The 26,053-nt window shown below is 42.6% G+C and overlaps 1 protein-coding gene across 4 annotated transcripts; it reads right to left on the bottom strand.

Annotated features, from left to right (window-relative positions):
* Positions 1-750: 750 nt before the first annotated feature.
* Positions 751-24,940, bottom strand: MCM8 (minichromosome maintenance 8 homologous recombination repair factor). 4 transcript variants are annotated; one of them, XM_053380701.1, is made up of 19 exons: positions 24,845-24,940; positions 23,077-23,237; positions 22,327-22,401; positions 21,662-21,744; positions 20,354-20,503; positions 18,722-18,825; positions 18,183-18,381; positions 17,529-17,614; positions 16,196-16,347; positions 14,790-14,988; positions 12,147-12,177; positions 10,987-11,127; positions 10,597-10,738; positions 8,597-8,792; positions 6,703-6,922; positions 4,049-4,258; positions 2,374-2,450; positions 1,756-1,945; positions 751-1,085 (listed from the first exon to the last, which is right to left on the bottom strand). In XM_053380701.1, exons 2-19 carry the CDS (start codon positions 23,216-23,218, stop codon positions 993-995), a joined length of 2,490 nt encoding a protein of 829 aa, XP_053236676.1. In that variant the 5' UTR covers positions 23,219-23,237; positions 24,845-24,940; the 3' UTR covers positions 751-992. The 4 variants fall into 4 exon arrangements, with proteins under 4 accessions (XP_053236676.1, XP_053236675.1, XP_053236677.1 ...); XM_053380700.1 differs by having other exon boundaries at positions 24,795-24,897; XM_053380702.1 differs by having other exon boundaries at positions 14,790-14,937; positions 24,795-24,897.
* Positions 24,941-26,053: the final 1,113 nt, after the last annotated feature.

Raw genomic sequence — 26,053 nt, 5'->3', positions numbered from 1 at the left:
CTATCAGCCAAGGATAAATTCAATACAATATAGAACTATTTCAAAATCACGTTTCCTTCACTTGACACAGTTTCCCTTTTTTAAAACCATGCTAAATATTATGGGTTTCATCCAATATTAGCTACACTTAGAATAGATTCATTGAAATGAATGGACATGACTAACTTTAAATCCAATGAATCTAACCCAAGCATACCTTGGTTGGATGCAACCCAATATAATTACTGAGCGAATTAGTTGTTGTATTTAAACAAAATATCAATATTCACTACTAGTGTGCCCAAGTTTTCAAAATGAACGTTTTAAAAGGCAATCACTCATACAAGAATCATGAATGAGTTACACACTTTCATACTCCCTTCTCACATATGGCTTCTATGTCCACCTCCTGTTTATTGGTAACCAGTTTGCTGTCATGTTTGAATCAGTGAGCTACAGTTCGAACTGAGATAAAAACTGAAAAGGTTTCAACCGACAGGCAAAACAGCGAAAGGAACATGTGGGGAACGCAAGATCTAACTGCAACCAGACCAGCAGCACAACTCACCTCTGAAAACCACCACACACAAACCAAAAGGAAACCTTTTGTAAACACAAAACACACTGGCATGCTTCTGCTTGTCTGCATAGAGCCAATGTGTTTACTGCAGAATGCAACATGAGAATCTGCTAAGCATTTTTAATCATTGCATGTTGGATTAACATTCTCTCTTACAGTGCCTTTTGAAGATGGCATATTAAAACAATGCATAAGTTTCACTACTTGTTTAAGTTTTACTTATTTACATGACTTTGAAATGACAGCTGAAGTCATTTTCTCCATAATAACCTATCTGAGCAGGTTTCTGCACATATTTTGTAACACCTGGTGTAACAAAGTACTGATTTTTAAAAAGGTCTTGCATTTAAGCCTTGGTAGCCTTAACAGAGTATCGTGTTGTGTTCTACTGATCCTCTTCCAAAAACTCAGTTACTTTGGTTGCTGAATTCCTTCACATAGTTTGAAGCTGATACAGCCTTGGACCTTTTTTCAAGAAATAACCTTGATCATTTAAAGAGCCAATGAAGTTTTCAAAGTCAGCTACCTGGAAGAATCACACAAAGTTTATTATCTGGAGAGACAAAACACTACACATTATGCTATAAGCCTCTTTCCTCACAATAAATTGATATTTAAATTATTTAAATATTTTTCATCCAGAAGGGAATTTCAAAAACAATTTGTGACACAAGTATCTGCTATGTGAAAGGGTGGAAGGATAAAAAATTCACCTAAGCTAATACAAGCCTTCATCTGAAGGAGCACCTTGTTTAATTTTTTTTTTTTAAGAGATCATTTTCTAGTCCTTCTCTAGTTAAAGTGCAGCAGGGCACAACTCTCTCTGACTGTCCTAAGTTATCTATACAATTGTCAATGTTCACACAGCGAAACACTGCAGAAAAAAATAAAATCTGCAGAAATTGCAACACACTTCAAGATAGTTCACAGGTGTCAGGCTGTTAAAGAAGAAAGGCAAGTTTCAGTAACAACAAAGTTTGCGGTGCTGATGTTAGATGATATATTAGTAGGGCAACCAATCTCAAATACAATTTCTAAATGCATAGGCAAAGTTCAGCCATCAGAGCTGGAGCAATATGATTAAAGTCCTCTGAACCATGGAAGTACAGATGCTGAGAACAGAACTTGTTTTTCCAACCAATAATTCCAATATCAAACTTAATCCTTTCCAAATACACAATTTTATTTTTACTTACTTTTACATTTACCTCCTTTGCAATCTGCCGCAGCTGTTGAACCTCAAAAAGGCTGTTGTAGGTTCTTTCTGCAATACGATGAAGGGCAGAAACAAACCTCTTTGCTTGCGACCTGTTGCTCATTCCGGAACCGTGCTGCGAACGATCAAAATCCAACTTCCCAAACTCATCGGAGTAAGTTCCCAACATGCTTGAAGAAGAAACACACAGAAACATCAATAAACAATGAAGGCGTAAAACTAGGCAGAGAAGTGCCTTTGGAAGAGTTAACCATAAGAGCAAGCTTGAAGCTGTTGTTCATTTTCTGCAGGGAATGGAGGGACTCACCAGTGGATTGATCAATTAGAGCTCTCTCCCCCACCTGCCAACATCCATGGCTTCTCCCTCCATTCTAGTGTAGAAAACAGCTCCCTGTACCCAATGGGGAATGCGACATTGGACCTACCGTGAACATTGGAGCCACTGAATTTGAGCAGCTCAATTTGCATATACAGTGAGTGGAGGGACAGGAAAATGTATACATATCACTGAAATAAATAAAAGCACCACCAGGTGTGCAAAAGAGCCCCACAGACCTTTGGCTTGCTGTAGATTGGGTTTTATTCTGGCGCATACTACCTGTATTTCATTATTTCTATGACATCTTCAGCATCTTCTTTGGTGGCCTTTTCTTTTAATTCTAACCTTGACCGTGCCTTAAACAAACAAACAATAATTAAAATTAAAATGGGTTTTATCCAAGTCATACTCGAGTAGACCTACTGAAATATAAGGGCCTGATTAACTTAAGTCCATTGACTTCAATGGGTACTCCAAGTGGGATTTAGTCAGCAATAACCCTTTGCAATAACCAACCTCGTCTCCTCCCTAATTTATTCAGAAAAGCTACGTGAAAGGAGTTTACATCAGCAGCCGAAAAATACAAATACACACTACATTTTTCAGTTTGAATGTGGATATAGTTCAGCAAAGTTGCTGAATTTTGTGGCATTTAGGAAAGAACAGAACAGAACAGAACTCCACCCGTGCTGGCAGAGAACACATGCTTCGTACACACAATGCCCCAGGTTTATTCCCTGGTAAGGACATCAAGTAACCAACCTGGGAAATGTCCCTGTGCCCAGACCTTGGAGAACCACTGACAGATGGAATAAGTAATGCTGGACTAGAGGATTCAATGGCATGACCCAGTTTAAGGCAGTTTCATATAGTTTAAAATTAAAGAGGAAGAATGGGGATTGTTCCATTTAGCAAGCTGAAATGCTTGTGCTGAAGAAATGATTAAAAAGAGCACATCACTGAACTCCTTTCTTGGAACAAAGGCAACTTAGAGTATCAACGTAATGGACTGGGGGGAGAGAAGTAAAGTTGAATCAGCCACAAGACATTGAAAGAACGGGTAATCCAGGATACACTAGCAGAATCGTATTCAAAAAGTGAGATATCCAGTGGAATATCTTTGTTTGCGAGATCTTTTCTGGAATAACGTCCAGCATGAGGCATTAAATTTTATCTCTACTTTGAGGCTAAAGTTACAAGGGATGTATGAGGGAGCCACTCAAGAAACAGAAGACAGCGAACATGGCTGAGCCCAGTTTGTTAACTATGTTGTTGTTGCTGTTGTTGTTGTTTAGTCATTTAGTCGTGTCTGACTCTACGTGACCCCATGGACCAGAGCACGCCAGACACTCCTGTCTTCCACTGCCTCCCACATTTTGGTCAAACTCATGCTGGTAGCTTCGAGTGTTAACTTTTAGTATCCTCAATTTTATTTACAGAAAAAGATGGTAGCAGTGTTGTTGTTTTTTTAAAAAAGATGGTGAGAGTTTTTCTTGCTCTCCTGGAATCTCAAGAATCTGGCAACTCAGATTTGATCCAAATCCAGTCCCACCAGTTTGATGGAATTACAATGGTACCTTCAGGTTACATACACCTCAGGTTACAGACTCCACTAACCCAGAAATAGTGCTTCAGGTTAAGAACTTTGCTTCAGGATAAGAACAGAAATCAGGCTCCGGCGGTGTGGCGGCAGCAGGAGGCCCCATTAGCTAAAGTGGTGCTTCAGGTCAAGAACAGTTTCAGGTTAAGTACGGACCTCCAAAACGAATTAAGTACTTAACCTGAGGTACCAATGTACATCTATTTATTTAAATTAGGTTTTTTTAAAAGAAAATATTTGCGCTGTCTCCCAATGCCCACATTAAAATCACTAGCATTTGAGCAGTCTGTCACTTGTTGAAACTTTCCTCCTGCAAGAAATCCAAGTGGCAAGAAATATAAAATGAAAGAAAACCTCGGTAAGACGTATCAAGGACTCCAACTGTCGTGTGGTGATAGGTGTGCTGTCTGCTCTTTGGCTTTGTTGTCGGAGTTGAAGGTAGAATTCCTGGAGGACCTGAGCGGCCTCTGGAGATAGCGTGGGGTGCACATACTGACGGGCATAGCCAACATACTTCCTCAACAGCTGGTGTGGAACTGGGTCAAAATTTTCTCCCGGAATGACCTGACAATTGAAAACACGCTTTAGGTATTACGGCATTCCACTCAGCTCCGGAAGTGGACAGTGCCATCAGATTTGAACCACTGTGGCTCCCACAGGTAAGAGTGGGAGTGAGAAACTTGGGAGACCCAGGCTGAAGTCTCTCACCTCATGTAAGTCACTCTGCCTCACAGATCCTCACAACATAGGGTAGATTGTGAGAATGGCTGTAACACATGTAAAAACGCTTTGAGCGCTGAAATGCTATATAGCAAACACAATGGCTGAGAGCTCTACCTCTCCTTTAAATCAGAACCAGTGAAGGTGGTGAAGGTCCTGTGTGAGTGTCTGGAGGCGGTTGGAGGATGGATGGTGGCTAACAGATTGAGGTTGAATCCTGACAAGACAGAAGTACTGTTTTGGGGGGACAGGAGGCGGGCAGGTGTGGAGGACTCCCTGGTCCTGAATGGGGTAACCGTGCCCCTGAAGGAGGAGGTGCGCAGCCTGGGAGTCATTTTGGACTCACAGCTGTCCATGGAGGCGCAGGTCAATTCTGTTTCCAGGGCAGCTGTTTACCAGCTCCATCTGGTACGCAGGCTGAGACCCTACCTGCCCGCGGACTGTCTCGCCAGAGTGGTGCATGCTCTAGTTATCTCCCACTTGGACTACTGCAATGCGCTCTACGTGGGGCTACCTTTGAAGGTGACCTGGAAACTACAACTAATCCAGAACGCGGCAGCTAGACTAGTGACTGGGAGCGGCCGCCGAGACCACATAACACCGGTCTTGAAAGACCTACATTGGCTCCCAGTACGTTTCTAAGCACAATTCAAAGTGTTGGTGCTGACCTTTAAAGCCCTAAACGGCCTCGGTCCAGTATATCTGAAGGAGCATCTCCACCCCCATCGTTCTACCCGGACACTGAGGTCCAGCGCTGAGGGCCTTCTGGCGGTTCCCTCACTGCAAGAAGCCAAGTTACAGGAAACCAGGCAGAGGGCCTTTTCGGTAGTGGCGCCCTCCCTGTGGAACGCCCTCCCACCAGATGTCAAAGAGAACAACAACTACCAGACTTTTAGAAGACATCTGAAGGCAGCCCTGTTTGGGGAAGCTTTTAATGTTTGATATATTACGGTATTTTAATATTTTGTTGGAAGCCACCCAGAGTGGCTGGGGAAGCCCAGCCAGATGGGCGGGATATAAATATTATTATTATTATTATTATTATTATTATTATTATTATTATTATTATCATCTCACCTCATGTAAGTCACTCTGCCTCACAGATCCTCACAACACTGGGTAGATTGTGAGAATGGCTGCAAAACATGTAAAAACGCTTTGAACACTGAAATGCTATATAGCAAACATAATGGCTGGGATCCAACTTCCCATCCTGAGCGTAAGTGGAAAATGTTTTTGGTTTTTGTGCAAGGAGGGGAGGATGATAGACTTCCATCCATTGGCAGATCTTTGTACTTTATGGGATATCATCAGAGGAACTGGGAGTTGGCAAGAGGGGCAGTTGTTGGGAAGCGGGGAGTGGAAAAGCCCCCATACACCACCACACAGGGCACTTGAGAGTCCCAGCTACTTATACACAAACATGGGCTTCATTTATTTTGAATACTTATTTCCTGCTTTATATTCCCCAAGGGTGTCAGGCTTCAGGGACTCGGCTCCCCACCCACCCACCGTTAGATAAGCAGAGCAAAGCGAAAGGAGTCTCTTACCAGTAAGAAATTTTAATGATCACAGCGAGAAAACAAAGAATCCATTCCTAGGGATGAAGGTGCTCCCAATTAAGGGTTCCACCCACTTCCCCCCTAGTCATCCACATCACTTCCGCGTCTGGCAACCTGATCTCACAACCACTGTGCTTTCTGTACTGCCACCTTATCTGCTCTCCTTGACCAGTGAAAGTGAGTCTGTTAACCCTCACTCTTCCAGTGTTTCTTCTCCTAGCTCTTCCCCATCCAGTATTTCCCAGCTTCTGCCTTCTGAACTATGTCCCTCTGCAAACCATTGTTCCAAATCTATACTGTCCCACTGCTTCTGGGAAGATTCCGGATCCTGATCAGGGAGAGGGGGAGGGGGGTCTCCCACCATTTCTCCTCAATGCAGCCCTCCTCAGCACGGTCCCTGACAAAGGGTCTCTCAGAAAGGGACTTACAAAAACCCTCAGAATAAAAATTATATCTAAATCTGGTATTGATAACAGAAATCTCCCTGTGGCGCCCAGTTTCAGGAAGCATTTCCTGCCCTCAAACTTCGCCTTTCTTTTTATTACCACAAAATTCAGACTTGGATGTGAAAACCCCATTTAGATACAGTAGCACCCTAGATACTTAACAAAAACAGGAGAAAAATCGAACAAGCGAGCTCCTAGAATTCATTTCATGGCAGCCTCTGATCATTGCCTAGAGAGAAAAGATGGTATAGGGCCAGGAAATCTGAACAGTATGTACTACCTTTAATCTTTCCAACAACGGTTTGTCTGAAACGGCTTCAAGGACCGATATGTTCGAATTCTGAGAGCTCGCGCGAAGCACTACAGCACTGCTGCATCCACTCTGTTTTCCTGCTCGCATTGCCATCACGTGTTCGGAAAGCAGGTAGTCATGATCTTCATTCGGTATATCCAGCAGTATGAACACCAAGTCAAATCGCGACAATAAAGCGCTCCCCATTCTACACGGAAAGAAAAATCAGCAAGTACAGTGCATGTTCTTAAACACACACCCACACCCCTGGGTATACTCTTTCTATAGCACACCTGAAAACATAGTGTGGAGAATTCAAAATAATTTGAGGTCTCTTCAGCAGAAGAAATTCTATATGCAAGTTTACATCAATTTGAACATACCGTACTTTTCCGTGTATAAGACTAGGTGTTTTTTACAGAAAAATTACCGTATTTTTCACCCCATAGGGCGCACCGGCCCATAGGGTGCACCTATTTTGGGGGGGGGAGGGGAAAAAATTATTCCCCCCCCCCAGGCGCAGGGCTGGGGCAGGGGAAGCCCGAGCTTCCCCCGACCCCAGCACCCAGAACAGGCTGCTATCCGCAACCCTTGGGAGACCGGCGCGACATCACGCCGGTCTCCCCAGGCTTGCGGAGAGCTGCCCGAAGCCCGGGGCACACTCTTCAGTGTGCCCCAGGCTTCGGGATGCAGGCAGCTCTGCGCAACCCTTGGGAGACCGGCACGAAGTTGCGCCGATCTCCCAAGGGTTGCGCAGAGCTTCCTGAAGCCTGGAGAGCGAGAGGGGTCGGTGCGCACCGACCCCCTCCCTCTCCAGGCTTCAGCGAAAGCCTGCATTCGCCCCATAGGACACACACACATTTCCCCTTCAGTTTTAGAGGGGGGGAGTGCGTCCTATAGGGTGAAAAATACGGTATGTTTAAAATAGAGGGTCGTCTTGTACATGGGTAGTGCCTAGGGGGGACGTGGGATTGGTTGATGCCGTGAGCTGGAGATGGTATGTAGTGTGTTATTGGTGTCTGCAGCGAGGGGTGGTGTTGACTGGGTGTTGCTGCGGCAATTGGGCAGGCAATAGTCTGTTTCTGCTGGCGAGGGGACAGACGTTAGGAGGCTGTTGAGACGCAAGCAAGTGTTAGCGTTGGCCAGGCAGGTGAGTGATTTTCAATCACAACAATACAAATACAGTGGTGCCTTGGGTTACATACGCTTCAGGTTACAGACTCCGCTAACCCAGAAATAGTACCTCGGGTTAAGAACTTTGCTTCAGGATGAGAACAGAAATCGTGCTCCGGCGGCGCGGCAGCAGCGGGAGGCCCCATTAGCTAAAGTGGTGCTTCAGGTTAAGAACAGTTTCAGGTTAAGAACAGACCTCCAGAACGAATTAAGTACTTAACCCAAGGTACCACTGTACAACATGTAGGCTAATAGTAGAAAATATGTAATAGAATAATGAATATCATTATTCTGTATTTTCTACTAACTATTCGCCTACATGCTGTGTTTGTATTGCTGTGAGGAGAGTGGTTTTTGGCAACCCTCCCCCCCCCCGTAAAAAATCTCAATAACTCTGGGCAATCTCCCCCATTTTCTTAATTTTTAGTCCCCAAAAATAGGGGCATCTTATACATGGGGGCGTGTTATACACGAAAAAGTAGCGTAATCTGTTTGCTTTTTGTTCAGAATTTTACAACATTCAGCAGGAAAAAAAATGGGATGGGGGGGGAGGGTATTCACATGGAACATTTAAAAGGAGAAGTAAGTAATTCCCTTCAGAAAGGTCACCTTTCGGACAAAATCTGTGAAGCAGACTTAAAAGTCATTTTTTAAATGAAAAAAATCCCCCCTTCTTTCTTTCTGATGCATGCATTTTAGAAGTACTTACTTTAAATTCTCAGATACTGTTTTGGCCTTGTTGTAGTGTCCCCCAACTGGATTTGCAGCCGCTATTATTGACGTCCTCGCTGGCAAACTGCAAACAATACCAGCCTTGGCGAGGCTGATGCTTTGCTGTTCCATAGCTTCCAGCAAGGCTTGGTGCTGGTTACCCATCTTATCAAACTCATCTATTCCACAAATGCCTGAAAAACAAAACGACAAAAAGAGAGGTACTCTCATTCCCGTAGTCTCATAAACTTGATAAGTGAAAGGCAGCGGAGAGTGAAGACGATGCGCAAAAAACTTGTTTGAACCAGCACTTTCTACAACTGGAGCTATGCAATCTATATTTGAATGTGTGTGTTTAAAAAAAGCATGGCAACAGGTTCTGGCAAACTTTAGCATTTGCCATTGTCAGGGTCCGCAGGCATTGAAGTGGGCTGCACATATACAGTTAGTCATGCCAACCCACCCATCAGATTATCACTGCCAGAAGTAAAGCCAGTAGTGATCATCTACTTGAAAAGAAGGGGGACTTGATGCAGACTAGAGTGGTCTGATGGAGAAGAGGAAAAGGTTCCTGCCTACATGACAAGCTATGCCTGATGAAATTCCCTCATTTTCAAAACTATAGAGTGGAGAAGACCTGGAGATGCAAAGAGGTAGAGGGAACGTTCTTTCATATGTGGTGGACTTGTAAAAGGGTAAAGGAGTATTGGGAAATGATCCATGATGAATTGGGGGGGAAATGTTTAGAAGTAAAGATAAAGGTAAAGGGACCCCTGACCATTAGGTCCAGTCATGGCCGACTCTGGGGTTGCGGCGCTCATCTCGCTTTATTAGCCAAGGGAGCCGGCATACAGCTTCCGGGTCATGTGGCCAGCATGACTAAGCTGCTTCTGGCAAACCAGAGCAGCGCATGGAAACACTGTTTACCTTCCCGCCAGAGCGGTACCCATTTATCTACTTGCACTTTGACGTGCTTTCGAACTGCTAGGTTGGCAGGAGCAGGGACCGGGCAACAGGAGCTCACCCCGTCGCGGGGATTCAAACCGCCGACCTTCTAATCGGCAAGTCCTAGGGTCTGTGGTTTAACCCACAGCGCCACCTGCATCCCTAAAAAGTACTTTAAAAGTACTTTCCCCCCAAAGCCAGAGTCCTTTCTGTTGGGGATAATTAGGACTGAAATTCCCAGGTGTCAAAAAAGGTTGTTGTTGTTTATGTATGCCACTACTGTGACCCATGTTTTGTTAGCCCCAAAATGGAACACGAGCGAGGTCCCAAACAAAGAAGAACAGCAACTGAAGTTGACAGAATATGCACAACTTGCAGGCTTAGAATATAAAATGAGAGAACAAGAAGAACATGCGTTTAAAGCAGATTGGAAAACGTTTATTGAATATATGGGAAATAATTGTATATAGCTGGAAACGCTGGCAGCATTAAGATAAATTCAACAGTGTAAATAAGTTTTGATGGATGTAATAATGGAATACTGAATGGTATTGTTTTGGTAAAATATGCAGGGATTTATGGTATGTAAAATGAACCATGGAAAGAGAAGAAAGGAAGTCATTGATATCTTAAGGATGTAAAATGAGTATTTTAAATTGTAAAACAGAAAATTTAATAAAGTGTGTGTGTTGTGTGGTGTGTGTAAAGATTTGTCCTCCTTTGCAACTGGCCACCCTAATTCAGCCAACCACCATGGTACTGTAAGTATTCTGCCCACCCTGTGAGCTGGATCATCTTCTAGTAGAGTATCAAATACCCAGACGCAAAAGGTGGGGAAAGCAACTAACTTCCTACAAGATCACAAACGAGGAATGGACTAGTTATAGCCTTCTGTGTTGTGGTACCAAAGTCAATGTGAAAAGGGGCTTTGAAGGCTACAGCCACAGTTTTTATAAGATTTCTAGAACTAACAAGGTAATGTACCATATCAGCTGAAGGGATTATGCATCAGCTCAAAGTTTCCAGCTACAGAGAGGATCACTTCTATAGTACCTTGATCTCCAAGGACAAGGGCACCAGCTTCCAAGGAAAAATCTCCAGAAGAACTGTCTCTGGACAGAGTTACAGTCAGACCAGCTGCAGTCGTCGCATTGCCACACACATACACACCACGAGGTGCAATATTGCATACAGCCTAAGAAACAAATGGTAAAGGCTAGTTTTGCACACTATGCAAACTATACTATGCACACTATACTACTGTAGTATACTACATAGTATACTACACTATACTATGCACACAACATCCCCATTGTAGAATATACATCTTTTCCCTGCATTCAGATTGATATAGCTGGTGCTAAAGTATACTTTTAAAAAACACTTTGGATGTCGGTAAGAAAAAACAACAAATAAACGCTATTTATTAATAAATGAACATACTTGCAACATCTGACTCTTCCCCAGTCCTGGATCTCCAACCACCAGAAGATGAGGGTCTCCTCGAATAGGAATCCGATTTTTATCATCCATATACTTTTGACAGCCTCCAAACAATGCCAACACTAAGCCAGCTTTCACAATCTGTTAAATGGAAGCATGATGCATAAAGTATTGGAACGGATTAGCTCAAGGCAGCGGCACATAGTCCACATGTGGTCTGTTCATACCTCATGCCTTGAGAATCCCAGCATGAAGAGGTGCAGGCACAATGGCAAAATACTAAGTACACACAGGTCCTGCTCTTAAAATGCTCATTATCCAAAATTTTATCTGAACACAAAGAATTATACCCAAACCTCGCTACACAAACGGCTGATTCAGGTATCTGAGCAGCCGGAGTTTGTCCACTTCCTTACTTGTTTTGAGTTTTGCTGGTAGGCAGCAGACATTTTGGGCAGAAAGAAGGGAGGGAGGGAAGGAAATCAAACAAATCAGGGAACAGGAGACTAATCAGACTAATCAGTTCTTCCTTTGTCTTTTGCTGGTTGCCTTAAGCAGTTCTGGGCAGAAACTATGGAGGAAAGGAGGGAGACTAGGCTAAAAACACAGACTAGAAATGTCACCATTAGAAATAATGGAAATTGTCAGCTCATTATGTGAAAACTCGCCTAACAAACGATTTCCTGGTAATAAATGGTGTTCAAAAAGCAGGACCTGCGTGTATCAGAAACAAGGCGATAAAAAGATTGATGGCTTCATTGTTTTAAATTCACATGAAATCTATTTATTGAAAATAGAAACAAGAAACTTCTATAAAAATAACGACAAACACTTCCACCGTAGCATAACAACTGAAAAGTGAAAACATACATTTTTAAAAATGAAAAGGCAGCCAATGTACAATTTGTCAGGGGGCTTCAGAACAGGCCTAGGCCATATGAGTAAACATGGAATTTATTTTTTTAATGCTAACATAACTGACTGAATCCTACAAGGGGCAGGGAAACAAAAGAACAAAGAACATCCCAATCTTATGTTCCAAGTTACTCATTCTGGATTGCCAACCAGTTGACAAAAACTAGGTTATGGGGGAGACGGGGGACCTTTTCCAGTGAGCATTTAGAACAGCCATCGGAATTTTTCCATTGGTTTGCACTTACCTCATGACCGTAGATAGTAGGACAAAGAGAACTAGAAGGAAGAGAAAAACCAAATTAACACATAATTTAAAACAAGTACCCAGGGTAGTGCATGTTCTCTGTCAATAAACCCCCTCCCCCAAGTGTTTTGCTAAAAGAATATAGATTTCATAGCATAAACTGAATTCTACATACATGGTGCTATTTAAGCAAATCTGCATGCACAGTTCACGGTTTATTCTGCTCCTAGCAGTCATGGAGAGGAGCAAGGTGCTATGTAGGGCACTGAGTTACTAGCCACACACCCCTGCTTTGGCTTCTAATTGAAAGGTAAAGGAGCCCTGGACAGTTAAGTCCAGTCAAAGGTGACTATGGGGTTGCAGCGCTCATCTCGCTTTCAGGCCGAGGGAGCCGGCGATTGTCCACAGACAGCTTTCCGGGTCATGTGGCCAGCAGGACTAAACTGCTTCTGGCACAATGGAGCACCGTGACGGAAGACAGAGCGCACAGAAACGCCATTTACCTTCCCGCTGCAGCAGTACCTATTTATCTACTTGCACTGGTGTGCTTTCAAACTGCTAGGTTGGCAGGAGCTGGGACAGAACAATGGGAACTCACTCCTTCACACAGACTTGAACTGCCGACCTCACGATCAGCAAGCACAAGAGGCTCGGTGGTTTAGACCACAGCGCCACCAGCATCCACTTCCTGTAAGCAGAGAGGCCCTGCAATAGATGGATTGCCAACTTGCCTGCTCTTTGCCTTGCCTGCTGCTTCTCTGTCCGCATGCTGCTGCCCATTTCGGTGAGATGACCACTACACTCATACTTTTGCTGGTGAAGAACATACAGGGTCCACCATTTGCTCCCAACTAAGCCCACCGCACTGAGAAAGAGATTGTGCTGACATGTATCTGCTTTTGGCAGCTTCCGCAAGAGAAATAAATATTCTGCCCATAGGCTACTGCTTGCCTGAGTGGAAGAGGAATGAAGATGAATGTATGCCTCTCCCCACAAGATGTTGCTCCCTGCCTGAAGGACAGGGGCTGCCCACTGTGGCCCATGCTAGCCACTTGAGGGAGAAAAACTGGCCACTGTGATCTCATGCTGATGCTGCCTATTTCACAGACTGGCCACTGTGTTCTCACACAGATGTGTCCAACCAGAAGGAGAGACACAGGCCATTGTGATGTCATGCTGATGCTGAAGGAGAGAGAAACAGGCCAAGACTGGGGTTTCTTAACTTGCTTTTACTCTCCTGTTCCTGCATATTAGGTTCCCTTACCAGAGGTCTATAATAACAAGGTAATGAAACAACCACATTTATTTGTACACAAAAGGTAGGTAAAGGAGCCCTGGACGGTTAAGTCCAGTCAAAGGCGACTATGGAGTTGTGACACTTATCTCGCTTTCAGCCCAAGGGAGCCAGGATTTGTCCACAGACAACTTTCCAGGCCACGTGGCCAGCAGGACTAAACTGCTTCTGGCGCAATGGAACACCATGATGGAAACCAGAGCGCACAGAAACACCATTTACCTTCCCACCACAGCGGTACCTATTTATTTACTTGCACTGGTGTGATTTAGAACTGCTAGGTTGGCAGGAGCTGGGACAGAGCAATGGGAGTTCACAATGTCAGGGATTCGAACTGCCGACCTTCTGATTGGCAAGCCCAAGAGGCTCAGTGGTTTAGACCACAGCGCCACCCTAACCTGGCTTCTAATTAACAAGAGTTGCCTACACATTTTCAAATTTCTTCCTGCATCTATAACAGCTGGTAACAAAAAAGGACATTTTTTAAGAATGCTGAGATTTTTAGATCTCAATGATCAAATCAATTTCCTTACACAGAATTATGAAATGCACACTGCCCTGGTAATAGCTTGATAGCAATTACAGAAATAGAAAGGATGCTTGGGTTTTCTTACCAAGTCTCACAACTACCACTCCTACGCAAGCGTCGAAACCTAAGTTCTTAACAATACAATGATCCTGCCAAAGTTCAGCACTTTAAGACCCATTGGGTGGAATTAACTAACTTTTACTCAGAGGAGACCTTTTGAAATTAGTGGACTTAAGTTAGACATGTAAATGTTCATTAATTTAAATGTGTCTACCCTGGTTAAAACTTCATTGAATACTACCCATTGATTTCAATCACTATATCTCTTCTGTTGAGATCAAGATAAGTTAATATCAGAACTGTTTTAACATTGGACACTTATCAATGTGTACTAGTTACACAAACAGTACCTGCACTCAGTGTCTCCCCTCCCAAAGCAGCAGATAGCTCAGAACAATGTCCAAGACTCCAAGGAGCATTGAATGAGCATTTAAGATTCCTCTTCTAATAGCCCCCCAAAAAGAAATCCTGTACAATCTGCTTCATGTCCTAAACTTAGCAGTCAGCCATCTAGTTCCAGATAAGTAGAATGGAGAACAGAACAAGTTGTTCCAGCTTAGATTATTTTAAAAGGAGATTCTTCTGTAGAAAAACAGATTCATGCACACACTTCCTTTCCTTTCCTTACATTAAATGAATTAAGGGGTCTGGAAGTGAAAAACTGAAGAGGAGAGGGCGTCATGAGTGGATCATCTGGGATTGTTGAAACAAGATAGTATGCAAAGTCTAATATTCACAATGACATGCAAGAAGTGACGTACTTGACAATGAGCTTAAACAGGTTCTCTTCTGCTTGTATTTCCCGGACAGCATAAAGATCTTTAAGTGAAAACTCCATGCCGGCTTGGTGGTTTATTCCATGTTCATAGTCCTTGACTTTCTGTCCTTTAGTGTTGCTGATAGAGTTTGCTTCGATGTACAACAGGAAGACACATTTATCATTTTTATTTCTTGATGCTCCTGTTAAAATATCACAGCAACAATCACATTATTCTCTCTATATGGGGATATTACAGGTTTTTTTAAAAAAAACACAAGGTGATAATTCCTGAATACAAGATACATACAAGAACTATAACACTTCCAATATACTGACCAAAATCAGTTTTGAAATCACACCACGATAACGACCTTGACCTGGCAATATGCAGCAATATATCGCTCCTCGCATGAGGGCAGCGGATTTCAAGGCACCGCCAATATCGCACAATGATCTCAGCGATAACGTTGCTGTTCTAAGCTGCCTTTCCTCACACTAAGGGAGACGAGGGCAGCTGATCGCACTCACTTCAAGACAGCGCGGAGCAGCTTTTCTCAGACAACAGGACAGTAGTAGCTGCCACGGTGGATGTGGATCTTCACTGGCTGCCCCCACAGACAGTGGCTTGATGCACCCCCCCATCCCCTCCCACTATGACTCTGCTTCCTCTCCTCCTCTCACCCATCCGATCTCCGCAGCTGCTCCTTCCCTCATCCCCACGCCTGATCTCCAATTTCAGACATCGTGATATATCAGATTACAGTGGTACCTCGGTTTATGAACTTAATCCGTTCCAGAAGTCCATTCTTAAACCAAAGCCGTTCTTAAACTGAGGCGTGCTTTCCCTAATAAGGCCTCCCGCTGCCAGTGCCCTTCCTCTGTTCGGATTCTATTCTTACACCGAGGTAAAGTTTGCAAACCGGGACACTACTTCTGGTTTTGCAGAGTTTGCAAACCGAATCGTTCATAAATTGGGCTGTTCTTAAACTGAGGTGCCACTGTATTGCAATGTTTAGGTGCTGATATATCACAATGTTGAAAACCATATATCACTCAGCCCTAGTCTCTTTTCTAGTATACCTAAAATCCTTTGCTTACTAGGGGCTACCCCACATTATGTTCAAAAAATTACTTTGCAGAGGTAACTACCGTAGAGCTATCAAAATTTTCAAATATAGGGGTCCGTGGCTTAGCTTTTGAAAAAGAGGGGGTCCTCACTAATTGAGACCCACTGCACTACACTATTGCAGCTCTCCCTAAGATAATTTCTTATTAGATTAGATTCACGCACATAGATACCATTGTCAGGTAGTTGGATTACTTTGGTCGCCTCCCCTCACTCTGCCAAAAACAGAGAAAACTTGCACAAATGTCAACGTACAAAAGCTATGGCCAGTTATAGTGTACCTTCCTCAGTGTTTGACACTTTGACAATGCCTGTGACGGTAATCACATCTCCCGGAACGCAGCTGTCTACCAGATCCTGTGCCAGTTCACATTCTATTGTTCGAGGAATTCTTCCCGCTTCTCGCTGATCATCGGACATGAGCTCTTGAATCCTAGAATTATGTTATAATACTTTTGTATCTGTGATATTTGTCAGGGGCTGGACTGAAGACGAATGGTGGGGGCCGTCCCCTGTTCTCCTGAACCTTCCCAAGAACAGGAGGACAGTATAGATTTAGAACAGTGGTTTGCAGAAGGGCATAGTTCAGAAGCTGCAGAGGGGAGAAGCTGGGAAATATTGGAAGAGGAACAGCAGGAAGATGATGAAGAAGTAGGGAAGAGACAGCTGACAAACTCAATGCCCTCAGAAAGCATTCCTGCCCCCCCCCCCAGAACCAGACAGGCATTATGGGTAGTAGAAGAGAGAGCTCAGAGACAGAAAGCTCAGATTAATCGGCGCAGGGGTGACAACGAATAGAGATGATATGGGGGGGTGGGACTTTACTTGGAGCAACGCCATCATGGCATAAAGACTACATTCCTTTGTCTCCCTCTATGAATACTGAATAAATTCCGTGGTAAGGACTCTTCGTGTTATCTGCTTTTTTGGCTGCCACCGGGGGAGGGATAGGATTCCCTGAGCCTTGACAGATTACAGTAAAGATAGACAAAATTTACACCCCCTGGTCTAAATCAAAGGAAATATGCTAAACAGTTATGGGGGATGAGTATCAGTAAGGAAGAACAAACTAGGCTATTTACAAATCACTAACATCCCAGTTTGCAATGGTAAGGTATTAACCATGCTCATTTGGGGGCCTGCGGATCCTGCGAACCCCCAGCCTCGCTCAAACACTTTCAGTTTCAGTCCCCACCACCAGCAGGACATCAATACCCAGGAAGCCTTCCACAGACACATCAGGGGGCCTCTATTAGCATAAGAGTGGGCCAGGACTCCCTGTCCCCCAGCAGAGCAGTGCTTCCTAGGGTCTATCAGCTGAACAAATAACAGCTTTAGGACTGCAGCCTTCATTTGTGAATGGCTTTTTATTCAGCACAACTTAAAAAGAAGAAGAAGAGGAGGCATATTACAAAGAAATTATTTGGTTCCCTTAGAAGAACATGGCCATTTCCTCTTACATGTCAACTTTTAATAAATACATGCAAACCTTTAATTGCAATCTGTATCATACACACACACACACACACACTCACACAAAATCTATTTCAGTTGATACATCTAAAATATCATAGATTCAAAAAAACACACAAAGTAAAACCGAAATATGCTTACTTAATAGACTGCCAGTCCACAGTAACTGTATAAGGAGAACTTCTGTCAGGAGTGAATGATCGTCCATGACATTCAGGCAAAGGACACTAAAAAATGCATGTTCAAGTTCAACACAAAAAAGTTTATATTAAATAAAGTACTGAAACAAAAAAATTTGTGGCACTTTAAAGACTAAAAAATTTATTATGGAATAAGCTTTGGTGGACCAGAGTCCACTTCATCAGTTGCACTTCATCTGCTCTACAAAAATGTATGCCACAATATTTTTATTAACCTAAAAGGTGGCACAAGATTCATCATTTTTGCTGCAAGAAACTTAACATGGCTGCCACCCTGGAAACTATAATACTTGACATTATCCCATTTGTTTGGGAGGAGCAGAAAGCTCATTCACGCTAATTCTCAGAGGCTTCTGCTTGCATAAATCCTTCTTTGGCAAACAATGCTCTGAAGATAAATAATGCTTTAGCTTAATTTATGAACCATGTATATAAACTGCCAGTAAACCAGAAGACGTGAAAGGTTTATTTTCAGCAATTCAGCCTAGTTTTTTCCGATGTTAACCCATTTCCCTTTATTGCCTGATGTTTTAAAGTCCCAGCAGTCTAATAATAAACGGTGACTAAAAAAAAATGGTTTTAAAGTGTTCATTACCTTTGTAGGAAGAGTATATTTGCCATCAGGTAAAGGGAAACTCTGAGTGTTTCCACAGGCACTGCATATAAATGCCATCTTGGTGCAGATAGGCCTAATGTTACTGACACGCACCACAGTCCCACGCAAAGCCACAAATTTCCCATAGCAATTGGCTCGAATATTCCTAAGCTGAGTAAGTGGGTCATAGTTGTACACTCTAAAATAAAACAATATGGAAAATTGGATGACTGTCAGGGGAAATTAATCATGTTAAAATCTACAGAGCTATTATGCACACCTACTTGGAACTAACTACAACTTAACACAAAGGGATTTTCTTCAGAGCAAACATGCATAGGATCAGACTGAAAATCTCAGTCTGGCAGTGGGGTGGGTTAGAATCAACATGCTATTCATTATAATTCGTGCCATTGATTTCAATGGAACTTAAGACTAATTTACCCAATATCTGGGAAATGCATTGCTTCGCAAATAACATGTGGCATGTGGAGTTTGAGCCTTTCAAGAAAACTTGTTCTTTTTAAAGCAATAGCTACCTTGCGTGAATATATGGGACATTAATTATGGGTTCTTCATCAATGGACAGTCCTTCTTGTTCCTGAAGTTGTGCTGCATGTTTTTCAAGATCTTTGCTTAGCACCTATAACATAAAAAAAAAATACTCAGGAAGCCTCGACCATCATATAAAGATGCTGGTAACACTGAACAGCATTTTCCAACCAGGACAAAAAAAAATCACAAAGGTTTCAAGAATCAAAACTCTGCATTCATAATTGTCATTTTACACACACCCCTTTCTTAAATACCATTTACTGATCCTTTTGTTAGGCACAATATTGGCTCTGAGGGTAGTTTTGTTTAATCCAAGTAAGAGGCTTGCTTGCTTATTTATTATATTTATTTACAAAGATCTCAGGGTGATTCACAATATAAAAACACGAGATGAAAGCAGAAATAAATAGCTGAAAGAGAAACAACAAAATAATAACCCCCCTCCCACAAACACATTTAAAAGGCTGTAGAATATTAACCATCCAAAGGCTTGGTTGATGGGGAACATTTTTACATGGCACCTAAAGATAAGGAAGGCACCAGCTGAACCTCCTTGGGGAGAGCATTCTACAAACAGGGAGCCCCTGCAGAAAAGGCCCATTCTCATGTTGCCATCCTCCGGACCTGTCATGGAGGAGGCACACAAAGAAGGGGCTCAGATTACAGTGGTACCTCGGGTTACATAAGCTTCAGGTTACAGACTCCGCTAACCCAGAAAAAGTACCTCGGGTTAAGAACTTTGCTTCGGGATGAGAACAGAAATCGTGCTCCGGCGGCGCGGCAGCAGCAGGAGGCCCCATTAGCTAAAGTGGTGCTTCAGGTTAAGAACGGACCTCCGGAACGAATTAAGTACTTAACCTGAGGTACCACTGTATAAACAAAGGGTCCAGGTTGGCTTATATGGAGAGAGGTGGTCCTTGAGGTACAGTCATACCTCATGTTATGCTTGCTTCATGTTACGTTTTTTCAGGTTGCGTCCTGCGGTGACCCGGAAGTACCGGAAAGGGTTACTTCTGGGTTTTGCCGCTCGCGCATGCACACAAGCGCTAAATCGTGCCACGCACTTGCGCAGATACGGCGCTTCAGGTTGTGGGCTTTTCATGTTGCAAACAGGCCTCCGGAACGGATCCTGTTCGCAACCAGAGGTACCACTGTATTGCGGTCCTAAGTTATTTTATGTCAAACATGCATAAAATCCAAGTTATAACACAAAAATAGACTTCAGACCCCGGAAACCAAAAGGTGAGGTGTCTTATGATTTCATAAGCTTCGTATTTCAAAGAAGCAGCCGTTAGAAAATAAAAAACTCGTTAGCTGTTTATTTCTTTGAAAACACTCCAGCGCAGTCACAAAAAAATAAGTTTCTTTCTGCTGGCTCACAGAGAAAAGTATTTGGTTATCAAAATATAAGAGAGTGATGCAGAGGGAAGTTCCCTGACTAGTTCTATGAGAAATCTAGAAGTATGGGTTTCTCTTCCTTTCACACACACTTGTTAAAAAAGAACCTTAAATGACACTTTTTGCCTCTTCCTCCCACCAAAAAGTATATGCATTCAAGTCTGTGAATGATTTAACATTCAAAATTTTACTGCTCACCATGTGCTTGATGTTTTTACCTGATGTATGGCTAGGCCCATGCAATCCAATATCTTTTGTGGCATATCTCTTAATTCAGAAGCAATATCAGGCATTGATTCCATTAATTCTTTATCATGTGCCAGCTCTTCATAATCCACAAGAATACTTCCTTTTCTTTCTATTTCATCCTATAGAAGAGAACTGTGTGAATTTGTCGCAGTATTTTCAAAGGCTTGTCTGAATTGTTTTCAGAAAGACCACCAACACGGGATACGAGTGAGGTGTGTGAGAACAAAAGGTTTAGCACATAAAGATCCTGTTAGAACAAGGAAGCAGACAAGAAGTTGTTCAGCTCCCCTCCAATCCTGAAACTGTATTGATTGCTAATAAAGTTTGCTAATTGATTGCACACATATTAATAATAATTAATAGAAGCCTCACTTTATGCCCACCAAGGCCTTCATGACACATAATAAAATCATAAATGCATCCTAAAAATATACATTTGAACACTATAAAACTTAGTAAGGACTCAGTCAGCAGCAAGGATCCAGACAGACCACAACCTCCACATCTGACAGTACAGGGTTTTACATATCTTCTAAAGGCCACTGAAAGTCATCACCATGGAAAATATTACTACTTGTGGTTGTGATGGATCCTCAGAAGGGAAAGGTATCCAAAACAAGGTATCATTTAGAAACTTGGACTACTGCAATGCGCTCTACATGGGGCTACCTTTGAAGGTGACCTGGAAACTACAACTAATCCAGAATGCGGCAGCTAGACTGGTGATTGGGAGTGGCCTCCGAGACCTCATAACACTGGTCTTAAAAGACCTACAATGGCTCCCAGTATGTTTCCGAGCACAATTCAAAGTGCTGGTGCTGACCTTTAAATCCCTGAACTGCCTCGGCCCAGTATACCTGAAGGAGCGTCTCCAGTCCCATCGTTCAGCCCAGACACTGAGGTCCAGCTCCGAGGGCCTTCTGGCAGTTCCCTCCCTATGAGAAGTGAGGTTACAGGGAACCAGGCAGAGGGCCTTCTCGGCAGTGGCACCTGCCCTGTGGAACATCCTCCCTTCAGATGTCAGGGAAATTAACAACTATCTGACTTTTAGAAGACATCTGAAGGCAGCCTTGTTTAGGGAAGCTTTTAATGTTTGATGTATTTATTGTGTTTTTAATATTCTATCGGGAGCCGCCAAGAGTGGCTGGAGAAACCCAGCCAGATGGGCGGGATATAAATAATAAATTATCATTATCATTAATATTACAAATTATAAGATATGGAGGGTGGGGGTAAGAGATAAGGAATGAGAAAGAGATCACATTATGAAGACTTACCTTATCATAAAGCTCTATTCGAGACACAAAAAATTTCTCAAATGCTTCAATCTTCTGAACAAAAGGGGAGTTGTCATCATATGCTGAATTGGACAATTTCATTAGTTATTTAACATTTTAAAAGCTGCAGCTTTTAAACATCTTGCTTAGAATTCAAAAACACAATTTCTCTATTAGAAATTAGATTTCCTCAAATGCCATCCTAAAAAAACTGGGCACAAACCAGCTCATTCTTTCTGGATTTTCTTCATAGTACACAAACATAGCCTTAGGTTAAATGACAAGGAAGCTGTTGAGCAAGTAGCATTCATGAGGGAAATGGAAAATATCTGGTCACACTGGAACCACCATATAAAAAAGGGTTGTTTGCATACTGACTTACTGAACACAGCTCACATAAACCATTTATTTATATGGCACCATAAACATTCATAGTGCTTTACATACAAAGTGACAAGATGATAAACTACTAGCAAATATGTACAAGTAAGCTCATTAACTTCAAATTGTCCTTTTTGCGTAAGTATGTATTTTATAACATACAGTATCAAGGATTTGGCTTCATCAGGCATTGAGTTAAAGAGGAGAATTAAATACAAGCCAAAATGTTATTCTATTCTCAAGCCATCAAGTCAGTTCTGTATATATCTACAGAAAAAGCTTACCTTCAGAGAAATATAGTTTCCAGCCTCTATAAGTAGGAATCTGATCCAGAGTCATCTGAATGAACTGAGGCAGAGCTGAAAAGCATTTCCCAAGAAAGTTAGTGATATTAGTCAATTTTCAGTTCTCAATTTTTCATAGATATATCTGCCTACATATGCTGCTTTTAACTGATGTCTGAACTATATTACCATATAATATCATTTTCATTAAATATTTAAATATATAGCAATATAAAAAGATCCACAAAAATGCAATAGCAGAAGGTAAATATACAAAGCGAGAACAATCATAACAAATCTGCCTGTTCTGTCCACAGGGTCATATTTACTATATGACATTTATGTCTTCTTTTCTAGCATACCCTGTGGAATAAGAAACTGGCTCTGCCTGTAATATTTCACAATGTTTTATGCAATTTTATTGTTTAAATGCTCACTGGGCTCCCCTTAGGAAGGTAGGACAGGCTATAAATTTATAAATTCAAAGCAATAGATAAAATACAGTTTAGAACTAAAGTTATTTTTTTAAAGATAACAGTTGCTCATACAGTACACAGAGGCAACATTTGCAAGGGGTTCAGATTTTAAAACTTCCCTCCATCTTAAGACCACGATATGGCAACCCCAAGCTCCAAGCCTTGCATTATGTTATCATAGGACATGTTTTCTTTATGCTATCCTTCCAACAACAAACACCTTCCTTTAAAAAATAATAATACAAACGCAAATCATGTTGTGGAATTAACATACCAGACTCTGACTTCCCAGCACTTTTCCCTTCTCCTCTCTGTCCACGTCCTTTTCCTCTCCCTTGCCATGCTCCTCTTCCTCGCCATCTCTGAAAGCCACCTCTTCCTCGCCCAGAACCTTTTCCTCTGAGTTCACTGCTCATCTCAGCACTCTTAAGGGACCTGAAACCAGAGTTAAACCAAAGGACGTTGCTTTCAATTCATGTGTGGCAAGTAACATTACACCTTGCAAGTAATCCATATATGAAATGAAATTATGACCACTTCTTGTAGGTAAAACACTTGGAGTGAGCTAGCATGGAAATCTAATGATCCAATGTACAGTGAGTAGAGAAGACGCTTAGGTTGCAATCCTATGCAAATGTCAGAGTAAGTCCCATTGAACATAAGGGAATTTTCTGTTGAATCAACATACATTAATTACAAAATCCAAGCGCACCACTACCTATTGAAGCCATTTTCATTTAAGAAGGTGCGACCTATGGAACAATTATATATCTGAAAAAATTTGCTTTTTTAAAGAGTTTCTTTACATGATTATTGTTTGAAAGAATCTGCATTTTAGCCTGTTTCTGTGCTGAGCATCACTTTGAAGGCATTAAACTGTGAAGCAGCCCATATATTTGTTTAAAAATAATGATAATAAATACTTAGCAGCAAAGGGATTTAAAAAAACACTCCACAGATAACAGCAGTACTGTACACTGGATAGGATACCTCGCATCCCTGGGCCACAAATGCTCTCATTAGAGCCAGAGTTAGACATTATGCAGTTCTCAAGCATGGCCAGCCTATAATGTGGCCTACACTCATTCAGACTACAGTACAGGTACTACATGTTCATAAAATCATAGAGTTGAAAGGGACCTCTAGGGTCATCTAGTCCAACCCCCTTTAACCAATAATAATAACAACAACAACCACCATCATCTCTTCTCATAGAAATCTAGCATGTCAGGGAGATATGCCTCATTTTCACTACCAACACCCTCACCCAGGGCCAGATTTAGGTTTGATGAGGCCTTAAGCTACTGAAGGTAATGGGGCCCTTTATATGTCCAGCTGTCCTTTGTCAGGAACAAACTGTCACAGTTTTTTGTGTTAAATATATGTTATATGGTAATTTATGGACCTAATAGGTATCTAAAGCCATTTGCACATAACAAAATATGCATTTTATCAAAGTAATTATAATTCTAGAAAGTCTGTTTCAGATCATATGCTTTTCAAATAGTTTAATTGCAACCTGAGAGATTTCTTTACTCTCTCTATACAGTATATGTTTCTTCTGTTCTTCTGTCTTCCCTTTACTTTTGTGGTAGCGTTGTTCCCCCTCCGCTATTTTTACTCTTTATTTTGCTTTGGGTTTACTCACTCCGCGAGGGGGTTTTTCCCCCTCCTGAGTTCCCCGTTTTTCTCGTCTTATTTCCCTTTGTGTTTTGTTGCTGCTGCTACCACTTTACGTTTATTTTGATATAGAAATAGAGATTTTACCGTCTTGTCACTGCTTCAGTGATGTCTATATGGTAATTTTTGGACCTAATAGGTATCTAAAGTCATTTGCACATAACGAAACATGTATTTTATCAAAGTAATTGTTGAACTGAAATACAATTAAGAAGTATATTAATAGTGAATTTTTGGGGGGGTCTAAAAGAGTGGGGCCCTGAGCTATAGCTTGTTTAGCTTAAACATAAATCCGGCACTGCCCACACCCACCTGCCGCCTGGTGTGGGGCAACCCCAGAGCTGAAAGCAGCAGCTGCTCACCAAACCCCTTTCCGGCCCGTCCACTCGTTCTTCCCTCAGGCAGCTTCCGCTTTTCGAATTTTGGCGCGCGCTTGACGCCTCACTTTCGTCGCCAGGAGGCTAAAGAAAGGCGCGCGCTCCGGTTCTACGTCACCCAACGCGCCGGGCTTTTAGAAAGCCCGTGAAAGGCGGCTGCCCGGTTGCTATGGGAACCGCCTCCCTTTCCCTAAAGACGTCAACAAAAGGAAGACGGCTTGTGCGCCTGCGCCCCCAAAGGGAGAGACCCCTTTTGCTTGGCGCGGAAGGGGGAAAGAGGCAGAGGCTGGGCTCCCGGTTCCCCGCGCAGGGGCAGCCGCTAGACCAGCGCGCAGCTTGAGTTCAGACGCCTTTGCCCCATAGGAAACGACGGAGGGAGGGGCAGGGCCGGAGCCGAGCTGCGTCTGGGCGGCAGCATTTCTTGCCTCTTCTCACCCCCCTGGGAAATGGGGCGAGGAGAACAGTAGGGGGAGGGGAGACTGCAGAAGCAAAGAGATGGGGGACTTGCTGCTCTTTTCTTAAGTCCTATTCCTATTTGGCGTGGCTCGTTTTACTTCGCTTAAAAAAGATAATAATAATAATAATTATAATTATAATAATAATAAATTTTATTTATATCCCGCCCTCCCCAGCCGAAGCCGGGCTCAGGGCGGCTAACAACAATAAAACAATACAAAAGTACAACACAAACAACACGCTAAAATCATTCATTATAAAATTAATTAAATGCAAGCCACTGGCCACCATTGGGCCAGAGCTCCACGAAGATTGCCGAGGGAGGGAGTCAGAAAATCCAAATTGAATGGGTCGCCATGGGTTCAACCTTTTACAAAACAGGGTTTCTTGGCTAGGGAAATAAAAAAATTAAGGTCTTTTATATATATAGTAAATGTTCATAACTGCATATACAGTGGTACCTCTGGTTAAGTACTTAATTCGTTCCGGAGGTCCGTTCTTAACCTGAAACTGTTCTTAACCTGAAGCACCACTTTAGCTAATGGGGCCTCCTGCTGCCGCTGGAGCACGATTTCTGTTCTTATCCTGAAGCACTATTTCTGGGTTAGCAGAGTCTGTAACCTGAAGCGTATGTAACCCAGGAAATCGGGCGAGGGGAACGGTAGGGGGAGGGCAGACTGCAGAAGCAAAGAGATGGGGGACCTGCTGCTCTTAAGTCCCATTCCTATTTGGCGTGGT

Source organism: Podarcis raffonei, chromosome 3, assembly GCF_027172205.1.
Source record: "Podarcis raffonei isolate rPodRaf1 chromosome 3, rPodRaf1.pri, whole genome shotgun sequence".
NCBI lineage: Eukaryota > Metazoa > Chordata > Lepidosauria > Squamata > Lacertidae > Podarcis > Podarcis raffonei.
Note: the sequence above shows the minus strand (reverse complement) of the source record. Positions and strands in the feature narration are given on the sequence as shown.